Source organism: Strigops habroptila, chromosome 10 (genome assembly GCF_004027225.2).
Source record: "Strigops habroptila isolate Jane chromosome 10, bStrHab1.2.pri, whole genome shotgun sequence".
NCBI lineage: Eukaryota > Metazoa > Chordata > Aves > Psittaciformes > Psittacidae > Strigops > Strigops habroptila.
In genome coordinates this window covers 15,497,229-15,523,635 of record NC_046359.1, presented here as the reverse complement: position 1 = coordinate 15,523,635, position 26,407 = coordinate 15,497,229, and the positions used below count along the sequence as shown (strand labels likewise).

Sequence of the window (26,407 nt, the reverse complement as noted above, 5' to 3'; positions counted from 1 at the left end):
GCAGAAGTAATGAGTCACCTCCAAACTACAGCTTTTGAGTTTGCACAGGCGAGATGGTATATGAAATAACTGGTGGGACATGATCAAAGGCGAGCTGGTGGGAATCCCCAGTGGGTAAGCCCAGCACAGCTAAGAGTGGCTCATTTTGAGGCTGTTTAAAGCTTAAGAAAGCATGGTGCCACTTGGGAAGGGAGCCAGGTGTTATGCAACAAGAAACTCCTCACGCCTTTGGAACAGGAGCTTGGACATCTGCTCAGATACGCTGTTGCCTTAACTGAACATACTGCAAGGAACAGGAAATTTGGGCAAAAGTTGCCCTGTGGCAAAGCCAGAGTGTAATTACTACCTATGTGCGCTTAACACTCAATACACACAGTAAACACGGAAGAGTGCACTGTTTTTCCATCAGGAGAGTAAGTCATATTGACTTCACCCTGTCATATCACAGCACATGCTGGTGGTACCATGGAGAAGCAGACACACAGCAAATTTACACCCCCGTTCATTCCTGAAGCTGCATGCAAACTTGTTACTATTATCTTCACCCCCAGGTCATTCACTCCATCACAGCTCCGGTCAGGAGCCAGCGAAAGCTGCTACCACAACTATGGAGCAAGCACCAGGTGGGTTTGATGCTCTGCCCTAATAGTGAATGCTCACATTGAAGACTGTCTGAACAAACGTCAGTATTTTGCAAGTTAATTACTCCACACAGAAGCCAGCATGCATTCCTCATGAAGGCCACTTCAGTGGGGAAGCACACACAAACAAAATGCCCTGGCTGAGCCACAGTCCCCTCTTGGTCTCCAGCTGCTTCTGCTTTCAAGAACATATAAGCAGTGCACATTTCTATCATGTACAGCTCTTGCATAAAAAATACCAGTGGGCACAATTCTTTCTTCTACAGATGCTGACAGATGCTGAGAGATGTGATTTTTCACAGGGTCCGCCAAGCGCTCAAAGGATAAACAATCATTGCCCGACTACCAAAACCTTTCAATGCCACCAGCGGAACACTGCTAACAGTTACACGGCATTTATCCAGAGATATATTTATGCAGCACTTGAGCTTATCTCCCAAAAAGGAAGTTTTAGTAGGAAGCTGAAGTCACTGATTTCAGCAAAAGAAGTCTTGTCCTCCCTATATTGCATCCATTCATGGCAGTGCCCTCCCGTGGCCAAGAAAACATATGTGGGATGTTTGGGGGTCCATTCGTATCTACTATCAGTCTTTTTATGCCTGCTCAGTGAAATGATGTGCTGCTTGGTTTTAGGCAAGTTGCTTCATTCTGCAGTTTCCTGGCTGCTCCATCTGCAAAATGAGGATAATAAGAATTGCATCTCGTAAGGAAGCAGACTGCCACTCATCAAAGTTTTTGCTGTGTTTGGGATCTTCAGTTCGTGCTTGCTGAAGAAGTGAAGATTTATTGTTAAAGTGATTACAGTGTTGATACGCTTGTGATGAATCCCCCGCAGGCATGCAAATATATTAAAGGCCAAACTCATTTCTCATTTGTACTTGTACAATTCTCTGCAACTCCAGCGATGCAGACAAGGTTACTCCAGCTGAGCATGTGGCAGAATCTGGTTCCACAGCAACTCAGTTTAGACATTTATGTGTAAAAATTGAAAGTAGAGAGGTTATCATTTGCATTATAAGCAACTTTGAATATCATCAGTCACTCTTCCCAAGAGAAGAGTGCAGAGGAAATGTGCTGTATTGGGAGGCTGAAATATCATTTCCTAGGTGCTGGAAACCTGGGAATAAGTAGCTCTAAGTATGGGCTAATTAAGTGGAGGATGGGTTTTCTCTGGCAAGGTGATTGTCCCACAGCTCCTTATGAAACCTGATGTTACCTGTCCCTGGAAGATGCAAAGCAGGGACTGAAATATTTACTTTCCTAAGGAAGAGAAGTCAGTCTTCAAAGTACACTGTGCTTTTGTGTACAAATAGGGTGAAACCAGTCAACTGGCTGGTCTGAGGGGAATGGCCCCTCCAGAATGGGCAGAAACTGGTGAGAAAAGACAACAACAGAAAGATGCTGGTGAGAAAAACAACAACAGAAAGATGAACAAGCATGAATCAGGCACTGAGCCTCCATTTCTCAAAATATGAAGCGTGTGCAATGGTGCCAGGCATAGAAAACACATGGTATGGCTACTGCCTGCCTGGGTGATGCATGTAGATACACTTGTCTTGGGAAGTGCTGGTACGGCAGACTCAGAGCATACTGATGATTCAATCTCTGAAGTAATTTGAAATGGCAGTCACGCTTGTGAAGACTACAAAGTCCTTATCTCTCTTTTAAAGCAAAGAAGCTACTGCACCAACAGGAAAGTAGAGGGACTGCTGGAAGGCTTTATAGCAATGAATATCAATGAAAGGCTCCTCTTGGCTAACTATCCTAGAGTGAAACATATTCCTAGTGGTTCTGCCAGAGATCCTTGGAATGCTTTGACGGTGGCTGATTAGGGAGAAAATAATCATAACTGCGAAGCAGAGGAAAGTTTTTGTTGTCTTGTTTTTGCAGCACTGGCTACGCCTCTGCAGGGGACTCAGGCTACCAGAGAAGTTTAGGAAAGCAAGTCTTTATCAGAGGTCTGGCAACCAGACCAAGGGAAGCAAGCAGTGCACAGTATGCCCACTTCCTCACTTTATTTTTGCCTGTAACTACACTTGGCTTTTTCATATGGCTCTAAACAGCAGCTGTCAAAATTAGTCAATATTAGTCTGAAAGGAAATGTTGTCAATTGATGTGGAAAAAGAAGCTCTCGAACAAAGCCAGTCTGTTTCATTAAAAGGAAGCAAACAGCAAAGGAAACTCTTATCTGCCTCTGTACAACCTCTGGGCCCTATCATACACCATCGAGGAAATTTAGATTTTGCCACTGATGATAAAGGAAAAAAGAGTCTCAAGTAAAGAAGGAAAAGTCCAACTAGGTCAACAAAGTCCCTGGCAAGTGGCAATAGGGTGTCTGAGAGCTGGAATGCAGAGCAAACATGGAAATGCTTGAAAGGATTCTATTTTACGGCACAGGGAAAGACGGCACTGGTTGTGTTTCTATAAAAGGTAGGTAATAAACTGTATTTGAACTGTTAGAAGAGGAATGAGATGACCCACATTTCAAAGCTGCAACCCAGTGGGTTATTATTATTTATGATTCATAAAGCATGTGCAGTGTACCAAAAGGAAGGGAGACATGCTCTCTGCCCCGAGGAGCCTTCAGTGCGAACCTTGAGATAAACACTCTACTGTGCACAAGGCTAAATCCAAGGGCTTTTTTTAAATTCTAATTATAGTGGAATGAAGATCAGGCCTGTTCTTCTTTTGGTCAGAAAACTGAGATCCCTTTTCCTATCTCTACAGCAGGTGTTTTTTATGTTGGGGGAATGCAACAGCTGTGTTTTCCATAAACTGAAATAACAACCTTCGGGTACTCCCGATTTTCCACTTTACTTGCCGATTTCAGTTCCTTTCCCCCTCTCAGGCATTTCTGCATTTTCTCACTTTCTCCTCCACAGAGCTATTGCTAGCATTTCTTCTTTTCCTTTCTTCATTCATCAGCTTTTCAATATTACTTTTTTTCTTCTTCACGAGCTTTCTATGGAGTCTCACGTTCATATTTTACCTCTTACTGTTCAATAACTCCCTTTTTTCAGTCGTTCTTCCTCTTTGCCTCATCTTGCTCATCCCTTTCTCCTTCTCCTCCCTCCCTTCCTCTCAGTCAACATTCTTCCTCTCATCAACCCCATTCTCTCAACCAACTACCACATCCCCCAGTGGATCCCCAAAACCAGTGGCTTCCTCTGCCCTTACTTCAGGAACTGATATCCATATCCACTCCTCAGATGGACTCCTCTTCCTGACCTGCACCCTCCTGCCTCTGCATCATCCCCTCCGTCTCACCTGTTCTGCCTCTCTAGGGCATGGCCTATAGGTTTCTACCCAAGATAGCAGCTCCTTGCCCCAGACCTCACCACCAGCTACACCCAGAGCTTCAGAACTCTCTAGAAAACCCTCCTGAGCACATCACTGCCCTTTTCAAAGTCCCCAGCCATGATCCCTGAAAGTTTCCAATGGTCCCTGAAGGTCTGCCAACCCCCCACTGCTGCTGGACTCCTAATGTCCCTCCATGACATTGTTAGTGGTGGACTTGGCAGTCCTGGGCTAAAGGTTGGACTTGATGATCTTAAAGGTCTTTTACAACCTATTTGATTCTATGATTCTTTGATTCCATTGCCCCAACCCCACTGCTACCATGCGCCTGGATTAGAGGTGAGGAGAGATGGTTGGGACACAGGGCTGTGTTCCCATGAGGGAGGGCAAATCTGTCCAGCATCCTCCCTCCTTCCCCGAGGGGTCCCGTCGGGCACGTACTTGTCCAGGGGCTTGGGTGATGCTCCGGGGCCCCTAGGAGAGCTCCAAGAAAGGAGCTCTCGCTCTGGAGCGCAGGGGAGGAAAGACACGGAGCAGAGAGCGGCGGGAGACACGGATGGATGCCGGTGATGCCCGGCTGCGGGGGAGCTGCGCGACCCTTGGGCGGGCGGCGGGGACCCTAGGGTCGCGCAGCTCCCCTGCCGCCGGGCATCGCCCCGTCGCGGTACCCCGGAGCATCCCCCGTCGCGGTCTACGGTCTCCCAGGAGCATCCCCCATCGCGGTTGCCCGTCTCCCTGTCCCGCTCCCAGCGCCGTCGTTTACCTTCCACTTTGGTGAGGGTGAGGACGGGGCTGTTGCAAGCGCTGAGGGGGGCCACCCTGGCCGAGTGCTTCTTCATGGCGAGCCCGTCGCCGGCGGCAGCTCCCCGCCGCCCCGCGCCTACATCCTGGCGCCGCCGGAGCCCTCCTCAGCGGAGCTCCCCCGGTACGGCTCCCGGCTCCGCCGCCCTCTGCCGCAGCACCGGGCGGCGGGGCTGGGGCTCACCCGCCCGCTGCCGCTCGGGGCTGCTGCAAACCCGACGTCACCGGCACGGCCCCCCCACGACCGCCCCCAGGGCTCCCGGGGCCGCCCCCCTCACCCCCCCCGGGTCGAGACGGAGGTGGCGGCCGGACGCCGCGATGAGGGGCGCGCTGCGGAAGCCCCCTCCCCACCCCGGCCGGCTCCTGCCCCGCGGTCCGGCCTCCCAGAGTCAGTTCGTGGCGTGCCTGGTTCCGGGACTGCGCTTCCCGGGCACCGCCGCTCCGGCAGAACAGGCAGCGAGGCCGGCCCGTAATGCGGCTGCGGCCACCGCTTCTGCCGCCCGCCGGTGCGCCAGGGATTCCCGGAGCGAGCCGGGCTCACGGCCCCGGTGATTTCTGCTGGCTATTCGCGGTCTGCCTAGTTCCCTTCTTACTGTCGTATGGCAAAGGGTAACTGACACTTTCCAAACCAATTTCTTATTTGCCCGTGTTATCCCTCCTCTATTTTCCTTCAAGTCTAGTCACTATTCTGAGCCGATTTTCATGCCTGCCGTTAATATTTTCTCCCATCCTTTCTACAGCTTTTCTGTTCCTGCTGTGTCCTTTCTAAGAAGGAGACCAAAATTAGACACAGCAGTCAAGATGAGAATCCACCCTTGATTTATCCATAATATTCCAATACTTGCAGTAGCATACTCTGCAGCTTTCTTAACACAGCTTACTAACTTCTTTTTGAGGCATGAAACAAATACTCCGTACCTACACACAAGTTGAATAAAATGCGGCATTTCACAACTGGATGCTGCTTGTATGTAGCAACTTTTTCTGGTGCTTTTTTTTCCAGCAATAATTTTAAGACCCCCTGTCATGACACACCAACAATATGTGGTAGCTTTACCCTTCTGTCAATATGCAAAAGTCTAAGTGGTAGACTTAGACGTAACACAAGTGGATCCAGGAGAGAACATATCCAAATGAACGAATATGAAACATGTAAAAAAGATTGTACCACTACAAGCAAAGTTGCTGAGCACGGTGAGCTCAGCACACTTTACCCCTCATGATTTCTTCCATGGATCTAAAAATACTAAAAATACTTAGCACATTTACCAGATGCATGCAATACAAGATGCATCAGCAGACAAAGAAGCAAATACTCAACATTTCTTAAGACTTGGTTAAATTTGAAGAGTGGATTTTGCAAACAAGACTGGGCAGCTATCAATACTCCACAAACATTCCAAAGTATTTGTTAATTATACAAATACTAGCTACTGAAAAGCAGCCCCGACAGACCATTTAGCAAACCGTGGGAAAACACCACCTTATTTGTGCCAGTCAGACAGCTCTTTGTATTTGAGAGGTGAGCTTTCTTGGGGGGGTCAGGTCCGAACTGTCGGTTTGCACAGGTCTCACCTCATGATCAGTGGTCTGATGAAGCTCAGGGTGGTTTGAATTTTCTATGTCTCTTCTGTGTCAGCCTTTGGGATGAGCTTTACAAAAAAAATCGTTAGGCTACTCTCAAAGTGATCCTTCTGGAGAGTACATCCATGTGCTCAGTGCTAAGACCACAAAAGCTTGGCTTGGTCAAATGAAAAAACCTTAGCTTTCGTGGTTATTTCCAGGCCTTCTTAGTAGAATTATCTGATCCATTCAGCTTGCTGTGATGTTACAGATCATAGCCATGTTGGAAGCTGTGGTTTCATCTTGTTTCATTGCACCATTTCACCTTGGAATAGTTTCTGATCTTTGAAAGAAGTTACATGAAAAGGAGGCACATCTCACCTTGGATGGTCCTGTGCATGAAATATTTTGTAATGTTGCATTGCCTTTTATCTGAGGATTTCAAAGCATGTAATAAAATTTTAATTCATTTTGCACTGCCTCTGTAAAGAAACTTCAGGCTCACTGGTGAGTAAAATACAACCACAGATTTGAAGTGACTCCCTCAGATTCAGATGACCAGTAACATCAGAATCCGGATAACCCTGACTGGCTTTGGTTCTGAGCTTGCCTTCCAGGATTATCTGAGCCTCTGCTAGGTAAGCAGAAAACTACTAAATCAGCATTTTACATTCAAATTTCACCTACTTTTCCTACACGTACATGGCTGTGCAAGTCAGGACTATCAGGCTCCTCTACGGGCTATATCTTGTAATCAATGGGACATTCGTGAAAATTAAAACGGTATTTATTGAAAAGTCTTTGTTGCTGGGTACTTATACTCTTTCCTTTCTGTAAAGTTTATGCTCTCGTATTTTAAAGGAAAGAAGTACATTATGTACTTCTGTAATTATGTGCTGTAATTACATTATTTTACTTGGAGGATGGTGTTGCTCACCTAGAAAATCACACTGAAAACAAGACGATTTTTTTTTAATGGCATGTTATTTTAACTCTGCATATGTTTAATATTGCAGGATTTGTGCAGCTGTTTCAGGCCTGCAATGTTTTACTAAAGCCTAGAACTCCAAATGTCAAAGACTTGTATGGCAGTATCTCCAGCAGTTGGCTGGACCTCTGCTTGCCTAGATGAGGTGGTGTCCAAGGGCACTGCTTAGCAGAGACTGGTGCACCTCTGCCAGCGGTGCTGCAAGAGTACTAGGAGGCATCTAAGCCTTCAAACCTCCTGCCCTCCTTCCTCCTATGATGATGATGATGCCTTGCATGACCACAACACTCAAGCCTCTTCACTGCCCAATCTAGTCAACCCAGAGAAGCTTTCAAGGGCACCAAGGACAATTAGTATCCAACTAAGACTGGTTTCAAATTGGGGATAGGACATTCAACTCCTTGCAGGCTTTTAGAAATCTTTTGCCCAGTGCGTGTGTGAAATATAGCTGACTGGGGCTGACACAGTCTGATACAGCTCTGCTCAACCCTCATCCCAGAACATTTTAAATCTTGTCAGTCTCTGATTTCTCTTGCTGCCCTTACAGGAGCGCACACTCACACCAGAGATCCACACTAGGCCCCTGTCTTACACCGTGCATAAAAGTTTCAGCCACGTATCACAATAACAAAAAGTTGTGTTTATTTAAGGAAGACTAGTGTGTCTGAGGACTGTATTCCAAGGGCTCTGCAGTGAGAGCTGCATTTGGCAGCAGGCTTGTTACTTTCTGTAACTTGCATCACGCTGCAGCCTCCCCATCTCCCTAAGCCTGAACACATTTGCTGCTGGATTACGTTTAATTGAATTTACAATAAGCATCTGACAGTATAAGCAATGTAAAACTCAGATAACCCTGAGGATGCACTCAGGGTAAAATTTCAAGTTAAATTTATGGCTTTATTTTTTCTCTTTACAACACCACTCCCATATTCAAGTGGCAACAGGGGAGAAGCTAGTGGTTGTTTGGGCTGCAGACAGGAAACTCTTGAGGCTTGAAAACTGGAGAAAGCAGACTTTCATTTCCAGTCAAGAACAAGGATGCTTCATGTGAAAAAGGCAAGGTCAGATTAAAAATCCAGGATGAGATAGTTGGAATTTGCCCAGTTTGAAGAATTTGTGGAATCTGTAGTTTGATGAAACTGGTTTTTTTACCACTTTTCTGAAAGATTTCTTATTGACATAGAAAAGGTAGATTCAAGACGAAACTAAATTCTCACAGTTATGTGTGCTACAACCTTTGACTTTTTTCCTAATAGCTAGTTTCTGAAACACGTGCCCAGCTGGTAACGTGCACAGTTGGTATTTTTTCAGTTCAGACATTTTTGTGTATAGGGTACTTATTAACAGGATATTTATCAATTTAAGTGCTTGCCTCGCCACTGAGGGCAGTAATTGTTGTGCTTAGCAACCCTAAAGGAAATGGAGTGTGGACTTTTATTTGTGTAGCCAATTTCCTAATAGACTCCATCTCATGCCAGAATGAATTCATCTGCTAGGAGTCAATACATGCATGAGACCAACACTGCCCACAATCTGTCAGAAATTGTGATCATCCTTTCCTTTAGTTTATTTTAAGTTTTTTGGTGAATATTCTCCACAAATAATTATTAGTCTGCTTGTGAGGGGCTTGTTCTACTTGAATGCTGTTATTAGTTTTGTTTGGCTACCATCTAATAACATTCTAATCTTCTTTTATTTCCCAACTGAAAAAAAAAACCAAACCAAACATAGATGTCAAAAGCACATTTCCAACACAAATAATAGCTATTTTGGAAGTGATGTTTGCTGTCTTGCAATCATTCTGAAATCTGTATTTAGATGTGCTGTCTGGTGACCATCCACCACTGTTCTGTTTGCACGCCTCCTACATTCACAACCTCCACTCAGCAGAAATTCACATTTTTGTTAAATTTACATACAGCCTTTCTCTGCAATATTAGCTGAGCTACAAGGATGATGATGTCTTTCCAAATCTTCCTTTGCCAAAACAGTTCAGCTTCTTTCAGTATCATGTCTTGAATTCACAGAACAAGGCAGTGAAGGAAAGAGGATTAAAACCTGTCTGGCTAGGGGTGTTTGCCAGACTGCACCAAACAGAGACTGCTATACCTGGATGTCTTCAAATTTGATCAGATACACAAAGCTACAGGTAACAGTCAAATCTGAGGTGTCCATAAAGGCTGCAGATTGTATATGTGACCATATATCCAACAGTTCCTAGACACGGATGCGAAATCCTGGTGAGAATTCCCTCTTCACAGTTTTTTTTTTAACATTCAGTCTGTAACTGCTGTAAGTGTTACAGGAGGAGACAGCACTGATCAATTTTATTTCCAAATCTAATAAAATATTAACTGTTTCCAATATTTTCTGAGAAGCTCTCCTAGTTTTGTGCATACAGAACAGCTACATTTCAAATAATACTGCTAAATTCCACAAAATGTAAGGAATAAAACTAGTTTGCGTCTCAGAGTTTCAACACTGGATTATATAAATCTAATTTTCAGACTTGTGCTTTAGGATTTTGACAGGGAACATTCACATCTTTACCATGCTTTGGAAGGGAAACTTTTTGTCAGTTTTTCCATTCCTTTGAATTTTAAAGAAAAGTTAATTCAGTGCCTGTGGGCAGGTACGGGACTGTGAAGTTTTGTGAATGAAGCCTTACATTTACAAGGGAATCAGATGTTTGCCAAGCTGCTTCAAACCTGTCTGACACTGCTGGGCGTCAAGGGCATCCCAAAGCCACTCAGTCTTAGTTTTCATTGTCTTCAGCAACACAGGGGAAATGGGCACTGGTATTAGCCCAGGGCAATACTTCCTCAAAAATGGACATGTAAGAGAAATATGACAGAGACTATTCATTTTCTGAAGGCCGCTGGGTCTCCTATGACCAACAGCAGATTGAGAAAAGCTGTTTAAAGGTCAATGGCCCACAAATACGATGCAAACTTGCATGTATCTTGTCACAATTGTATGATGCCCATATAGCTCCTTCAGTGGACCTTTGACTACACTTTTGTCTCTCTACAGGTACAGTTTAAGGGAACTGCCTTAAACTGTAGGCCACCTGCCATCAGACTACCTAAATATGTAGCATTTTTTGATACTAGTTGTGGGAACACAGGGAAAACTGTCTTCCTGCAGTTTGTCTTTCCCTGGGAACTTCAGAAGGCTCAACAGTTTTGCCTGGCAGAAAGCTGCCCTTTGCTAGCTGCTCCTGACAATTCTACCAACCCTCCTTCTGTCTCTTGTCACTTTTTAGCCATTTCAAATGTCAATTCCCCAAAAGATATCAGTTTCCTGTGCGGTTATGGCCGGAGACGAGAAAGTACTGTCTCATATCCTAACAGCCTAGCAGTTTTTGTAAAGACCCTTTTGGGTTTATCAGGCAATTGCTTTTCCTCACATATTTGCATATGACATGCTGTCTAACTACAACACCTTAATGACCCCAAATCATATGAAATACATCATTATGCTATCAATATCAACAATTCAGTAACAACTATTTCTTAACCTTTTAATTATCTAGGATACATGAAGTATATAAAAATAACTGGGCATAACCTCTACATTCTTCACCACCAGCATACTTCTGGCCAGCAATCTTTGTAAAGCACTGAATATGAAGTGCATTTAAATGTAGTTGTACATGTTTTCCACCATCAGAAACAGTGTGTAACATCTACTGCTGTAACATCCCAGCTTAGGAGGACCTGACTCCTCTAGAAAAGATGCAAAGGCCAGGAGACCATGTTTGGCAGCCACTCACACTTCTAGCATTGTAAAAAAGTAGGTGGAAAAAAAGCTGAAGTTGGGACACATGAAAACAAAATTAAAAAATCTAAAACCTAAAAACAGGATTAAAAAAAAAAATTAGATCTATTGTTCAGGTGCTGGATCAGAAAGAAATAAGTTCAACCTGTGTGGCAAGCTTTTGTTCTCAAAGAACAGGTTCTTTCAGAATTGGCTGAGCAAATAAGCATATACTCCCTGCCTCAATCACACAAGCAAAAACCATGAGAACTGAAGACAGAATCATATTTTTTTTCTCCTTCTCACCTGAATACTTGCAGATCTCTGCACTGCCCTACCAAGTAGTATCAGGCAGAAAAAGAACAAGAAAAAAAAAAAGAGATGAAAAAGGGACATCCAAAAATCTTTCTGAAAATAACAGTAAAGACACTTCTGAACAAATATATTCTGTATTTTAAGTCACCCTTTTTATGGACAGTGCTCTGGGATGAAAATCACGACGTTTATCAAATCTAAGTTTTACTGTCAGCTGCTTGAACCAAAGATCAGGTAGGATTGTAAGCACTCTCAGTGGCCTGTGGAATGAAGAGGGCTTCAGCCTACATAAATAACTTGCTAGATATTTGCCAGGAAGAAAATTGCTGCCTGTCTGAAGATGCGTAAGAGCGAGCAAGCAGGTCCAGACTGATTTCTGTGTTGCCCTTTTACCAGGAAGAGTGATTTTAAACACTTTAAATAATTACATTTTTCCTGTTCTCCTCTGTATACTCTGCACTTTGTCTTTCTTCTTACTTTTTATGTCAGTATTTCTTCTGTTCCTTTTTTCTTTGTTTTCTTTTCCTTTCCTCTGTCATGTCTTTCCTTTGTCAAATTTCTCCCAGTGCTAATACTAAAAAGCTTGCAATATGAACTGAATGCCACATCCACTTATAAAGTTACACAGACAAACAAAATAAAACCCCATTCAACTGTGGGCTCTGTTTTTTTATTGTTCATGTCCATCACAACCCTTATAGCTAGTACTGGGATTTTTGGAGGTGTCTTAGACCTCACAATTTACAGCTTCAAAATCTTACCCTTTGCTCTGTGATTTTAAGTTTCTGCCTGTGCATGCTACCAGTGCTATGTCCAGAAGAATTCAAGATGAGGGTGAAAAATAATGTCCTAGGCACAGCCTCTCCCCAAATTTTCCAAGTCTTCCCTGCTTCCTTACAGGAGCTCCAAGCAAGGTCTAGCAGAGAAGGCTTCTTGGTTAATTCTTGGGAAGCAGTAAGTCAGATCCCTGGAAGCAACAGGTTAATTTTCCTGGGACCTCTCACAGAAACGCTTCAAGTAAGTAGCTGTGCTGATTGCCCTCAGCGAGACCATTCAGTTTGTCATGCTGAATTCTTTAATGCCTTTTAAATAAAATCTACTCCTTCAAGGTAGATTTTATTTAAAAAGCATTATACAGGATGAACCTTTTAGCACCAAGTGCTTTGTAATTATGTCCTGCCAACCCTGCTATCCTAATCACTCCAGTCTCCCACTCTTGGAGAGGCTAATTGCTTCTTCTTGAGCCCTATGACTACTTCACTCTTTTTTGGAGGCTCTTCCTCTTGCTTCTTTCAACTGCTATTAAGGGAGGTACTAATACAATCGAGCCCCGGCTATTTTATTATAATATGACACAGCAATATAAACGTGTTTCCTAGAAGAATATCTGCCTTCAGATACTGGGAAAAGGAAGAGAATGCTGGGGTGGGAATGACTGTTATAAAATCCAAAAGTATCTATGAGCAGTGGCAGTGCAATCTTTCCACTCCATTTCAGGCTCTGCCATTACCATGACACCAGGTGTGAGTTAAGCTTCTGTCACACTCATGTGTACCCTGGGACATAACTACTGCATCAATGCGCTTTTGACATCCTATGCTGAAAAATGCTGAGAATAGCCAAGCATTATTGTTATTAAACCCTTGGAATATATCTAATGGGCTTACTTTCTATAATCTTTCTTAATAAAGAGGATGGCTTTATTAGTAGTGCAGAGAGTGAATGTATCGTTACTGCCATTTGTCACTAGTGCAAGAATAATTAAAATCTTTGGGTGATATGCTAACTCTGGGTTTTTGAAATTACAGTGAAACAGCTTTTTGTAGACCAAGAAGTACCTCTCAATATTATAGGTGTTTATAAATTCATTCAAACTTTTATATATCTTTATAGAGTGAATGATTTTAACCTCACAAATGCATTGCTGAACAATACAATGTCAGATGAATACCTTCAGCAAAAGTACATCGCCTCATCTTCATGGGAAACATCACAGAGAAAGATTAAGTCCTTTGGGCTGCTTCAAGGCCATGTGAGTTTTGATTAGAGAGTGGGGTTGAAGGTTGGAAATGAGCTTGAGGCTGTGACTGGAAAGTTAGGAGGTCTGCTCTGTCCCTTTAGAAAGGAGGTACTTTATATGGAGGACCTTAGATACAGTCAGGAGATTCATAACAGTATAAACCCAGAATAATTCTACAGATTTCAATGCAGCCATGTCAGTTGAATGCACAGCAGCACCCAAAATATCTTGCAATGAATTCAGCCTTTTACTTAGCCTATAATGTTAAGATTGTAGTAGCTCTCAAAAACCAGTTATGAGGTCTACGAAAAACTGGAAGTTTTTCTAACAAAGACACTTTGAATAAACAAGGCAAGACTGTAATGTTACGTTCTCTATTTGATGAATTTATTTAGTCTAAAATAAACAAAAACCTTGTGGAGGTTTTTTATTCTTCAGATTGTAAATTCAGAGAATATCAGCTTAGCGCTAAAAAATTTCATACATACTGACCAGATACTGATGAGATGGTCTAACAGAGCCTTTGATTTCATCAGATATAGGGGAATCACAGCCTGAGGGTCTGTGAAGGAAGTCAGGAAAGGAGAAATGGATGGTTTCTCTTAGTAACTCTCATGCTTCTCCCTCTTTTTAGCTGGAACTACGGTATGGCACACAAATTTACTACAGATACCTTCTTCCCTCCCTGCTGGGCACGAGGTATGTGCACTATTTGTGGAGGCTCTGTATGAAACACAATTTTTATCCTTTGTCAGCTTGATTCCTGACAACTTTTAGGAGTTTGCAATTTACATATTGTTACAAAAGGCAGAGATTTTTACAATCTCCCTTGGGACATGAATGTCCATTGTTGGATCTTGTCTGTTTTTCTCTTGCAGCATGAGAACCAAGCCGGTATAATGGGGTTCTCAGTACTTGCTGAATCTGTATAGATTTTGTTAAAATAGGCATGACAATTTTTTAATATGCTGGAGTAGAAACTTCAAGTTTTGTGCTTACAAGACAATGGCTGTGAGCACTGAAGATGCGTCATTCCATGCCATAAGCCCTGTATTTTACACAATAACAAGACAGCTCTTTTTTATAAAGACATGCTGCTGCTTATCATTAATCCCTCAACTTCTAGACTGGATTTGGTTAATGCTTTTGGGGACTGAATCTGGATCATTAATTAACAGTACCAGGGATATCTGTAATAAGATTATGCACATGGTTTTACATTCCCATGACTCAGTCTATTTTCTTTTGAACTAATGGGAACTTTGCCATTGCACTCAATGTACTCAGTGCTGGAACTCTCATTGATAATAAAATGGTAATAATAAAACAACTAAAGAGGAAACTAAATTTAAAAAGTAGACAAAAAAATTAGTTTATGGAGTAGAAGGAGAGAGGGTCATGATAAGCTGTGATTCCATAGGGAAGCTAAAAGGCGGCAAAGCATTAGGCAGACATACCAAAGGTAGAGAAAGAAAGAGAGGACTACTAGACAGGATAAGCCAATGACAGATGCACAGTAGTTCAGGCAAGCATCAAAACCCAAATACAAAACGCACGTGGAATCAGAAATAAGATAATATTAGGTTAATTCAGAAAAACTGAAGCACCTGCCTATTGTGAGGAAGGTCCATGTGTGCTGCAGACAGAGTGTGGGAATTCAGCAGATCCTGTTCCTTTCAGATGGAATAAAAAGTAGGCTACTAAAAGCACAGATTTCTATTACAAGGAAGCTCCTTGTAATATGTTGTTTTGGGTTAGCACGTATCCTTGTGCAAAGAGACTTCCAACTTGTTCTTGAGCTGCAGTTTGATCCTTTCACCATGGCCACAGGCCAAATTCTTGGAGAATCCAGCTGATCTGTATCCCTCCCGTCATGCAAAGCAAACCTGCCAGGTATGGCCACAGGAGTGTTCACTGGATGGCACATGAATACGAAGCAGGAGTAGTGGGGAGAAGACTGGCGCTTCATCTGAGGTGTCCCTGGCTGGTATCCTATGGTCTTAACATAACCCCAGGGGAACATCAGCTTCTGATGTCACAGTGGGATGAGGCATGCTCTCATCTTTGCTGGGAACTGGACAGATGCCTGGGTGATGGCAGGATAAGAGACCTGAAAGCAAGAGATAGCCTATCCATCTCCCTCTTGACTGTACTGAACCTCTATTAAGCAGGCTTCAGCCTCTGCACTGATAACAGAATCATTCTCCTGAGATATGGAACAATGAAACTTCCTGGGGTGCCTGTCTGTGCTCCTCTTTCCTCTCCCACACCCAGCAGAGGCAGGTCTGGATCTCAGGTTAAATTTCCATTGAACTGTGAAGCAGTGGGAAAGCAGATTTGTATCCTGCATATTATTTCCACCAGTATTCACCCAAGTGTATATAAAATATTACTATAATTCTGTCCTAGGGTTCTGTTGATATTAATAAACCACTTGAATTTTGCTCTAAGTAATTAAAATTACAAGTACCTTTTATTGCAGGAGAAACATTCATTGTTTCATTTACAGGCAGGAGACAAATGTGGCTGAGGCCTTGTTGTTCAGAGATGTGTAATAATTCAGGCACCAGTGTGTATTTCTTCAACTGCCTTTCTTTCATAGAACAGCCTACAGCCTTCAGCAATGCAATACACAGTTCCTCAAAGCTTCAAAACATAAATCTAGGTCCCATACCACCCAATGGAAATAAATAGCACAAATGCCAAGCAATTATTTTCTGATTAACTATGTATAAAACACCCTGCAACTAACTTATAGCTGTTTCATTTAGTAACTCACTGAATAGAAATAACTCCTCAGTGTCAATTTAAACCTGGCTTGGATATTAGCATTTCCAGTGCAAAAGGTAAACCAAACTGATTATTGCTCATGGAGACCTAAAAATTAGAGCTTTAGGCTGAGTCCAGGCTCTCTGGCTCTTTCAGACACCTCTAGGAATAAGCCAGCACTTCCTCAGAAGTAAACATAATACTTGCTGTTTGCTCAGTCTTTCCTCTACTAATGGCATTTCTCCAGGACCGACTTTCTAGAGAGGATTAAATCAACAACAACAAAGACACACATAAAATAGGGAAAATGAGCAAGCAAATTCAATTATAGGAAACTGGAAGGTTGTAAGGCGTCTCAGGCCCTATTTGCTGAAGCCTTTAATCACCATATAAGGCATAGCTAGGACATTTAAAGGAACTTTAGAAACCCTAATTGAAACCACATATATACACCCCAGGCACAAGATTATATATGGGAATTGACAAGCTTTTTATTGGTTTCTTTTTCCCATCAAAAAGCTTATCTTGTGCTCTTTTCCAGATTGTTTGCATGAACAAGGGAGCATGTGAATAGAGAAGCAGAATCATGCCTGGAAGGCTTATGTGAGATAGACAGATAGAAGAATCAAAACACAGCTTTAAATCTACATGGAGTTAAGACCACTGCATGACTAGGCTTGAGATAAGTTCTTGACAGTCAAACAGGAGGAAAGATGCTTGGTTTTGTTAACAAGAAACTCAGAATAGTTTTTGTCATTCCAGCATTTAAGAGCTACTCATGTAATTGCTGTGTAAAATAAGGTCATGGAAGGCATATCTGTGGGAGATAGTTTTTTGAATGATACTTTTGTGTCTGGCAAAGCAAACCAGGCATCAGCTGAAGATAATTCAAAGGCAGAAGACAGGCAGAAGCATGCAGAACTTATTAGTGCAATTAAGGTTACAGAAAGGGAGGACATGAAATACTAGTGAGGCAAATCTTGGGAGTGCAATTTGGCTTTCCTGAGAGATATGCAACAGTGCTCAGTCCAAAACAGCATCCAAACAGATATTCACAGATAGCCTACATCCATTTCATTATTTTAAGAGTGTAAAGATTTACTTGAAAATTAATTTAAAAAATAAGAATGTTTTTGCTGTTTGGGTAGGATCCAGATGTGGATCCCTTAGGCCAATCTCTTTCCATTATCTGCAGAAGCACTATGGAGAAATCTCCTAAACTACAACTCTAACTTTTAGAGGAAGACATTTAGATGAAATGTGGCCTTTAATTTTTATGTTTCAGTGCAGATAAAACAGGAATAATAATACTACTGACTGCTTCATCTAAGTTAATGCTATATATTTGGAAGAGTTGTGACCCTGCTCTCCCTCCTCTGGCAGTGTATAATATACATAAAGATAAGAAAATAAGCTCTTTGCACTTCGAGCAATCTATACCACCTACATTAAGCTTCATCCAATTTAACTGCCAGTTAATGTCTTACTGCTGTCTAAATCCCTAAGCAGCAAGATTGGTTTAAGTCCTTTTGTTTAAAAAGCAGCCTTTGTTATCTTGTAGAGGATCATACAACTGCTCCAACAGATATTATTTCTCCATGAAGTCAACACCTAGATAATGACATTCTATCTGATCATTCTAAGTACGTTAGCATTGAGCCAAGCTATACGTTTTTCTCTCACTACATCCTTATCTCCCCTATATCTTATCACACATAACTTCGTCATATTTTATTGCTACTATCTCTAATCAGTAAATACCACCAAAATGAGTGTTCAGACACTTGCAGTCATTGCAAATGTCTTTTTGTGGTGTGGATATTTAATTTCCACCTATCATTCCCTTCCTGGGTCACTGCGTGCAAAGTGAAAAAACCCCCTGTATACTTTATTTCACAGTAATTTTTACTCCACCTACTTCATTTATTTTATTTTTTTTTTTTTAATTTTGACAGAAAAGGAGTCCTTATCTGAAGAGACACCATGTCCTATTGCATTACCAGCAAAACGACTGCATTTCAGTGAGCAGAGCTGCATAACAAGTTCAGCCAGCCTGGTCTCACTTCCAGATAGTTCATAGTTTCAAAATTGTTTTCTCTGCTTCAGAGGAAGTCACTTAAAGTCACCAAAGACCTTGTAAATGTTAGTATGATGTCAGTATATACTCGCAACATCCAGGGTCCTTGGGTTCTGCCTTTCCTATCTGTCATTCTTTTTACTCCATTCACCATGAGGTTTAGGGAAATGTTTTAATCTCCTGTGTTTTTATTGTGTTTCACCTGGAGAAATTAAGTTTTCATATTTATTTCCAAGTTATTGTTCCATAATATTATTATTGTTCCATAATAAGAACAATGCACCTGATATGACAAAATTGCTACCCAAGATGACTGCTTGATCAGTGCTGAGAGGTTTGGGGTTTATTTTTTAGTTTTAATATTTGGAAAATTTCGGGGTGAAAGGCACTGAAGAGCAAACAGCAATCATTACTGCTTGTGTCTTAGATACTAACATTCTGATACTCTCCTGCATGCTTATATACTGCACACAAGCACTAACACACGACATTTAAAAAAGAGATTAACAGAAAAGTGGTACTCATGAATGTACCACAGGGAGGCTCTTTGCAACTCCACTGGGTGCAGAATGCCAAACACTTCACAATTTGCCAGTAACAGAGGGAATGTGAGACTATCTGCTGCTGGAATAGGACCATCTCAAAGAAGAAACAGATAATTTATAAAATGTTAATGACTGCAGAAATTCCATAATTAGAATCACTGCTACTTCTGCTGCAGATAATACAGATGGATGAAAGCAAACAGAGAAGATCCTCCAGGCTTGCAGGAAAATTTTTTGCTGTTCAGCACTAAGGAAGATTATGAGAATCCAAAGCCTAAGTAAGAGAGAAGCTGAATAAGAAGGAGGAATCAAAATAGACCTGGATGTGAAAGGCAAAACAACTGTGGATAACACATAAGATATAGGACTGTGTCGGAATGGTTTATTATTAATCTCAACCGAGCGCCTATTTTACTGTGTTTCCTTTTTTTTTTTTCAGGCTCTCCCTCCTCAGCTACATTTTAATGTGAAGGAGCCTTAGGGACTCGCCATGGATCCCAAGAATGGCTTGAACTGAGCCTCAGATTCACAAGAATAAAGGGTAATGAGCATTGCACAAAACCATTTATATTACAACCACATAAATTAGCATACTGTAACTCATCCACTTTTATCTCCCATGTCAGTAACGTGCCCTGGTTCCTGACGATAGCCATATATATTAGCAAGCTGGATGTTTCCTCAGCTGAAGCCAGGGCAATGGCAATGGAAGGACTGCTTTCAAATGTTATGTATTTTGATATACATGTGTTATGGGTTTTTCTGCTGTACTGCAGGTTTATAATTTCATGGATAGTATGCCTGCTGCTGACATTACCCCTCAACATGTTCCAATTCCAGGCCTCGTACTATGGAAAAGTGCCCAGGCACGCAATCAGAACACCAAATAATGAAGCTTCAACTTCAACTGACTTGAGCACATCTTCAGAGCTCTGTATCTCCTTACAAAGTGATTTGCTGAGTGGGTTTAAGTAGATATTTAAAGCTAAGAATGTGCATCAGTGCTTTACTTGGTGCTGATTAGCTTCCCTCCCTCCATGTCGTCTGTTTGATTTAACCCTAGAGCATGTTTCCTATTCTTTCAGTTGACACTGTTGGGAGTACAGAGTAATTCCACCTTAAAAGTCCCATTCTCTCCTGAGTCCTACTGAACTTATGGTCTCAGTATATTTTTCATTCCAGGAGTCGCACAGGTTAGCTTTACCTCATGTGAAAAATACTGCTCTCAGTTTCACAGCTGCTGCCTGTGTTAGTGGGTAAGGAATCATGAACACTTCCCTTTTTATCTTACTTTATGAGAAAATTCAAACAGGAAAAGTCTGACACATGGTCCCAAAACCATTTTTTTGTTTTGCCTGCACTCATCTTGTTCTCTAATATTTAACACTACTCTAAATTAAACAACTCTGTCTTTCTATCTTCTCTTTGCTCTGGAACTTCTCTATAACTCTGGTCTTTTCCCCATCTCATGTTTCTCCTATTCCTGATGAAGTTGGTCCATGAGAAGTTGGCCAGAACTGTCTACAATAGCTAAATCTGATGTAATAAATTATGGATAGGGAATTATGTACTTCAGTATGGAACACAGAAAGACTTTAAGAAGAGTGTTTCTTTAATACCCTGGATTAATGTGATTAGTCCTGCCAATAACTCTGACAAAAGTCAGAGAAAAAGAAACTCAAAATACTAAGTTGATTTTAATGTTTTTAATATTAAGGGAGCTAGAGAGCTGGTTACGTGTCTGTCTTGTAAGGGTATTTGTGGGACCAAAATGCTGGACAGGTATTGCCTTTCATAATATGTAAATTAGATTTTCCTACAGAAAGGAGGTAATGTTCACATTACAAATCATTCTGTCTGAGACAGAAAGAGATAGCAAGGTAATTAGCAGGGAGATGCAGCTGTTGTAAAATGTCACCCCTCCTATGAAGAGAGGCTTTACATAGTCCAACCTAGACAGGCTTGAACACTACTATAAGCACATTCATTATATCCATTATAATGTCTCAAGCACATTTGCAGGCAGCCCAGGCTGCAAATACAATACATTTCCCTAAATTGATTAATAAGAAAATGGAGGTCCTAGAATTGCTTTGACATATCATTTATACACATTGTCATCCTGACAACTGTTAAGTATTAGAGAAACTCCAACACAGAGATTGCGTGCAGAGATCCCACAATTTATTATAGTCTACAATGCAGCATCCTGGATCTCTTGATTAGCCCTCGGCTATAACAGCTAAGAGATGTCTCAGAAAAAGTTTAGAAGACAGAATATTTCACGTATATCTTTGGCTTTATATCATGTCTTCTTTTTTAACATTCTTATTTATAACTATGTTTTCAGGTTTATGATCAAGAATGTACCCTATTGCTTTGCTAGACAACACTTGTTTTCATTCAGTTTATGCCTGCCCACCCTTTAAATCTTGTGAAACAGATATATTAGTTTCTCAGAAGCAAAAGGTTCAAATAAAGCCGTACCACAGTACTCTGGATGCCTGCAAACTAAGACATGGCTTGGACTTCCAAACAACAGCAGATGATGAAAGTGTGCACTGCTGTGGATTAACTGTTATACGTGGAAAACCGTGTGGAAATACATTACAAAAAATGTGCATGGGCATCTTACACTGTCTTTAGAAAACCTGTTTGTGACAGAGCACAGGCGTCCCCCAGCTCCCAGGCCAAGCACCCAGCACAGGTAACAAGCCTTTTGCAGGCATTCGGGGGGTGAGGGGAGGAGATGTGTACACTCGGGCACCTGGGAGCTCCGTAAGCACACACATTACTCAGCCATCCTGGGTGAACACCTTAAATGCTCCTACAGCATTTGATGATAATTATAGGCAGAATTTGTGGGTGAGTACTTCTCCCTCTACTGCTTCTGTGGGTGCATTCGAAGAATTTCAGTCGATCAGAAAGACTCTGTTCTCCCCTTTGGAAGCAGAGGTTTCTATTTGCATGAGGAGATGTCCTGACTTTCCTCAGCATATCTGCACAAGCCTCCTGTGTGAAATTTGTCTATTTACCCTGAGGAGTAAGGTATCTGCAGTCTGATCTTAAGGGTGAGATCCAAATTCCACAGCAGCCAATAGAAAGGTGACTGCTGATAGCTGTGGAAATATCACTCCTGGCTTAGGCCACTTCAGGTAACTCACCAAATGCTCAGTCAGCCTATTCCGACTGAAGTCTGTGGAATTGTAGCAGAAGAGAAAATGTCCCAGAGCAGGAAGCATTTGATAAAGTCACTGTTTTCTCAGCAGTGAGATGTCAGGAGTGCTGGAAAGTGCAGAAGATTTTCGGTGGAGGTTGAAAGAACCAGAGCAAGGGATTAAAAGAGCCCAGGTTCTTGTCTCATCTCTGAACAGCTACCTGACACCTGACTTTCAGATAAAATGATGATATAGGAGTTACATAAATAATGAGTAGGTATTCAGAATATCATATTTATAACCTGTACATATGACATTTTAAAATGTATTGTAAAAAAAATCTTCTCACAGACACATTATTTATAGAAAACTCACTGTCATTTTGCACAACTAGAAGGCAATAGAAAAAGTCCTGAAAAATTTATTCAAGTAATTCTAGTGATACGACATGTAATTTTATTTGCTTCTTCATGATGTCCTTGTATTCATATATAACTAGTGCATGATAATGAACAAATCAGAACCAATAATGTACTGTATAGTGACTTATTCTGCACTTAAGATATGGCTTATCTCAAATACTTCTCTTTGGTTTGATCCTTACCATAAAGTCAATAGAAACTGCTGCTCTATCGTTTATAAAACATCTTTGTCAAAGCACTCGAATTGGACTCTAAGTCACCAAATGCATTAGACTTTCACATAAAGCAGGGTACGGCTTTTCCTCCTCACTCAGCCATTTTGGCTGGTTGTTACAATCATGTTGAGATTGTTCTGATTTGGCTCCTTTTTAGAGCTGAAACAACACACTCTGCTTGTAGTATTTCTAGGTGTATTTGGCATTTACTGTGGCCAAGCATGGCTGTTGTTAGCATGGAGCCACATAAGCAGAGACTCAGCACAGAACGGGCTATGATGCTGTGATGGAAGTGAATCCCTGACAGAAAGTGGGGGGAGGATGGACATGGAAAGAGTACTGGTAAGAACATCATCTGTATTATTGTGTATGGTCTGTGCTGTCTTTGAATAACCCAAAAGAAACAGAAAGCTGAGAGTTTGTTAGCGTATGCCTAGTGAATACTTCAGATACATGATTTATAAATATGATACAGTCCTGGAAATGTAGTGACCATCAGTAACTAGCACAGTTGTTATTTCACAAAATGCAGTAACCATTCAAACTTGAAGGAATGAGCTAATTAAGAAACAGTGGGGAGAAAGGGAGGATGCCTCACTCATAAGCACAATATTCACCTGCTGGTGGGTGGCAGGACTGAGATGACAGATCAGAAGAGGAAAATCCATCCTAAAAAGAGGAACAGGGTAGATTCAAGCTGTAGGAGAGCTCCCAAAGCAAATCAGAGTGGCAAACTAAATTGCCTGCTCTGCTAAGTAATATTGGAGACCCACTCCTTTGGCATGGGATTGCTGCCAAAAGGATATCTTGGCTATCACTGCCAAGTCTACACTCAGAGCCCTGGCTGCCATGTAGATGGGGTACTCTGACACTGCAAACTGCTGTTTGCTGCTTCTATTTTTGGTTTTGTTTTCCATTATCCAGAGCACCAGCCTTCACTAGAATAAACTTGTTTGCATTTTAGGCTAATATTTGAAACAGATTTGGCACCACCTAATGCCCCTCGTTTTTCCTGCCTCCTGGGTAGTCAGGAATCCAAAGCAAGAGGGGTCTGCAGAACCCTCATCTGCAGCCAGGTATCTATGAAGGGAACCACAGGCACTTGAGGTGCTTATTGCCAAGCATTAAGGAGAAACTAGCCCTCCCATATATTATTTACTGCCTCACAAAGGTATGCAAAGAAGATTCCAGAAATCTAGAAAAAGGGACAAACTTGTAAGACTGGAAGACAAATGAGTAATCTCTCTTTACAAGAGTAGACAGAAGCAGAGTTTTGTTATGCCAAGCTGTTACAGGGTACATCAATCAGTTTGCAAGTAGGCTACATGGCAGCAAAGGGTAGAAATACTTCAGTTGCTGGCAGTATTAAAAACAGATCAAAGGATCATACTACAAATACTGTAAAGTGAGATTTGAGTTTTAGTTGTTCTGAAGAGCTGTCAGAAGTTAAAATTACTTTTCTACTGTTTCCCAAGACAATTTTTTAATGCAGTATGACCCAAAGATAATTAGCATCAGTGGAAAGAACTGGGTGAAATTTGTGTCTGCACTGAAGATGAAATGCTTTAGTCATGGGGGAAAGGATTTCATCCAGTGAACATCCAGTGAAAGGGTTACATCCGGTGAACACTTCAGACAGAAATAACACATCTCCCTTCTCCCCATCTTTTGCTTTTAGTTGTCTCTTGGAAATCACCAGGAGCTTCTCCTGAAGATCTTGCAAATAAAGAGTTTTCTTAAGAGTTACAGTAGGTGCAAACCTGTAGTATGGTTCTGGGAAGCTTTCTCTTACAGGTATGAACAATCCAAGACTGAGTGAGCTATATAACTGATAACACTAAGAAAACTATGTAAGAAAATGGTCTGAATTCCACTCCTCACACTAAGGACTAGTCATCCATCTTTATATTTATTTCTTTTTTTTAAAATCAGGTATTTTTAGAAGCAATACGAAGAAAAAAAAAAACTATTAGCAGCACCATTAATAAGTTTGACAGCTTTTATAAGGTAGAAAAAACAAGTAATGTGAAACAAATGCATGGGACAGGAATAAACCCCCAAAACTGCCTAATGACTGGCTAAAAATATATTTTGACTCATAGTTTTCATAAACCAAGTCCTGCTTTTATGAATGAGTGCATCCGACTTTTAATTTCAGTGACACTTGGGTGCAAATATCTCAAACCCTCCATGTTTAATAAGTGTCCTTCCTTTTGTTCTGCACCTCCTGGCCATGGTAGACTGAAGAGTCCAGAATTCAAGTGCACCTCTACCTTTCCTTATCCAGTGTTACTGAGCCATAACAAAGTGATTATTAAAATACAGATTCCTGCCTTATTCCTCATTTGTTTCAGGTGAAAACGCCAATTTGAAGTTCTATTTGTCTCAGCTCTACAGAGCTGGCAGAGCTTTAAGAACAGCCATTGGAGACTGTCTTCTGCCTTGCACATCATCAACAATCTTTTCCAGGTAAATTCCACTTTAAAAAAATATTTAGTATGGGTAATTGTATTACACGTAAGTTAAAATCTTTCCTGCATAAGATCCCCACTGACTTTATAGTTCAGAAAGAAAACAACATATTTTTCTTGTAAACTTACTGAATCTTTCTCTCTCATATGTGATTTGGGCTGAAACCTCTGCAGACCTTGTGGGAAAGATGCATAGACAGACTAACAGAAGCTGGCTGCCTTTTAAGCTTTCTGTATTTTGGAGAGGAGGGGGAAGGGGACACTTTCACCAAGAAACTGAATCATTTGTCATGTTCAAATTCATGGAAACCCTAAAAATCAGCTATCCTAAGTTAAAGCTTTGCTCAGCAGTGTCAATCCTATTATTTTAAAATGTCCTTATACTATTTACTTACACTGACCTGAATTTTTAAAGATTGCCAACAAATCCTCCAACAAAATCAATGATATGTCTCTTGGACATGGTGTATGACGTTAGCATGTACAGGATCTAAACCAGCAGATCTCTCTCTCTCTTTCTACAAGGATGATGCAAAAATTGCCTTACTACAAGAGGAAGGAGTTTCTTTTCCAGATGAAGAAGCTCACACATGAGAAATGCTGCTACATATATCAGTCTTTCTGCTGGTTAAGGATCCAACTTACTGAAATGTCACAAGACTCCCTGTCAAAAATACAAAGCTTATTTGCCAGTGATACCCTCCTACTCTGCTGCAGCCCACAAAATGCTTAAAATAACCAACCAAAGGTAAGCTTCAAAGCCTTCTGCCTTGAGCTTCAGTTTCAAACAAAGCAACTGAAATTTAAACAGAGGAAGTAAATGTTGTTCTGTTCATGATTTCACCCTTCAACCAGAAATAAATAAAAATCCCTTTATTTCTTAACTGTTTCACGAAACTGTGAATCAAGTGAGTGTTCATAAAAGCGGAAAGCATTGTTAGAAGTCAGAATGGTGGTGGTATGATGTTCAGCATGAAAGCACAGAGTTCTTGGGTGACCCTGCCGTCTTTGGTCACCTTACAAGTATGGGAAAAGTTTCAAAAAGTTCTCCAATGCATCTCTGTAATTTCTCTATAATATTACTAGGCAAGTACTTAATACTGGAGGCTGTAAAATCCTGAACCATCTTCTACCACCAACTGCTGCCTTCACTGATAGTCAGCCTAGCAGGCTTTACCCTCCAGCATTTAGACTGAGTCAAGAGAGAGACAGTGAAGCACCTGCATGGCTGTCCATAACACGTAACCTTGTCACACTGGCAGGTTTATGCATTATGGTTCCCTGTGTCCTTTGTTTTAACTGCTCTTTGGCTTTCATCCTTCCTTTTTGATCCACACGCAGTGGAAATGCTCCTCCTTAGCATTCC

At 41.4% G+C, this 26,407-nt stretch overlaps 1 protein-coding gene across 3 annotated transcripts in view; it reads right to left on the bottom strand.

Moving 5' to 3' along the window:
- SLC35F3 (solute carrier family 35 member F3) overlaps window positions 1–26,407 on the bottom strand; it is a 201,928-nt gene that overhangs the window by 55,694 nt on the left and 119,827 nt on the right. The window contains exon 1 of one of the 3 annotated variants that reach the window (XM_030499630.1): window positions 4,702–4,857. The exons of the other annotated variants lie outside the window; for them this stretch is intronic. Coding sequence (XP_030355490.1) covers window positions 4,702–4,777 — 76 coding nt within the window. The 5' untranslated portion in view covers window positions 4,778–4,857. Of the gene's footprint in view, window positions 1–4,701; window positions 4,858–26,407 lie in introns of those variants that run through there. 3 annotated transcript variants of the gene reach the window in all.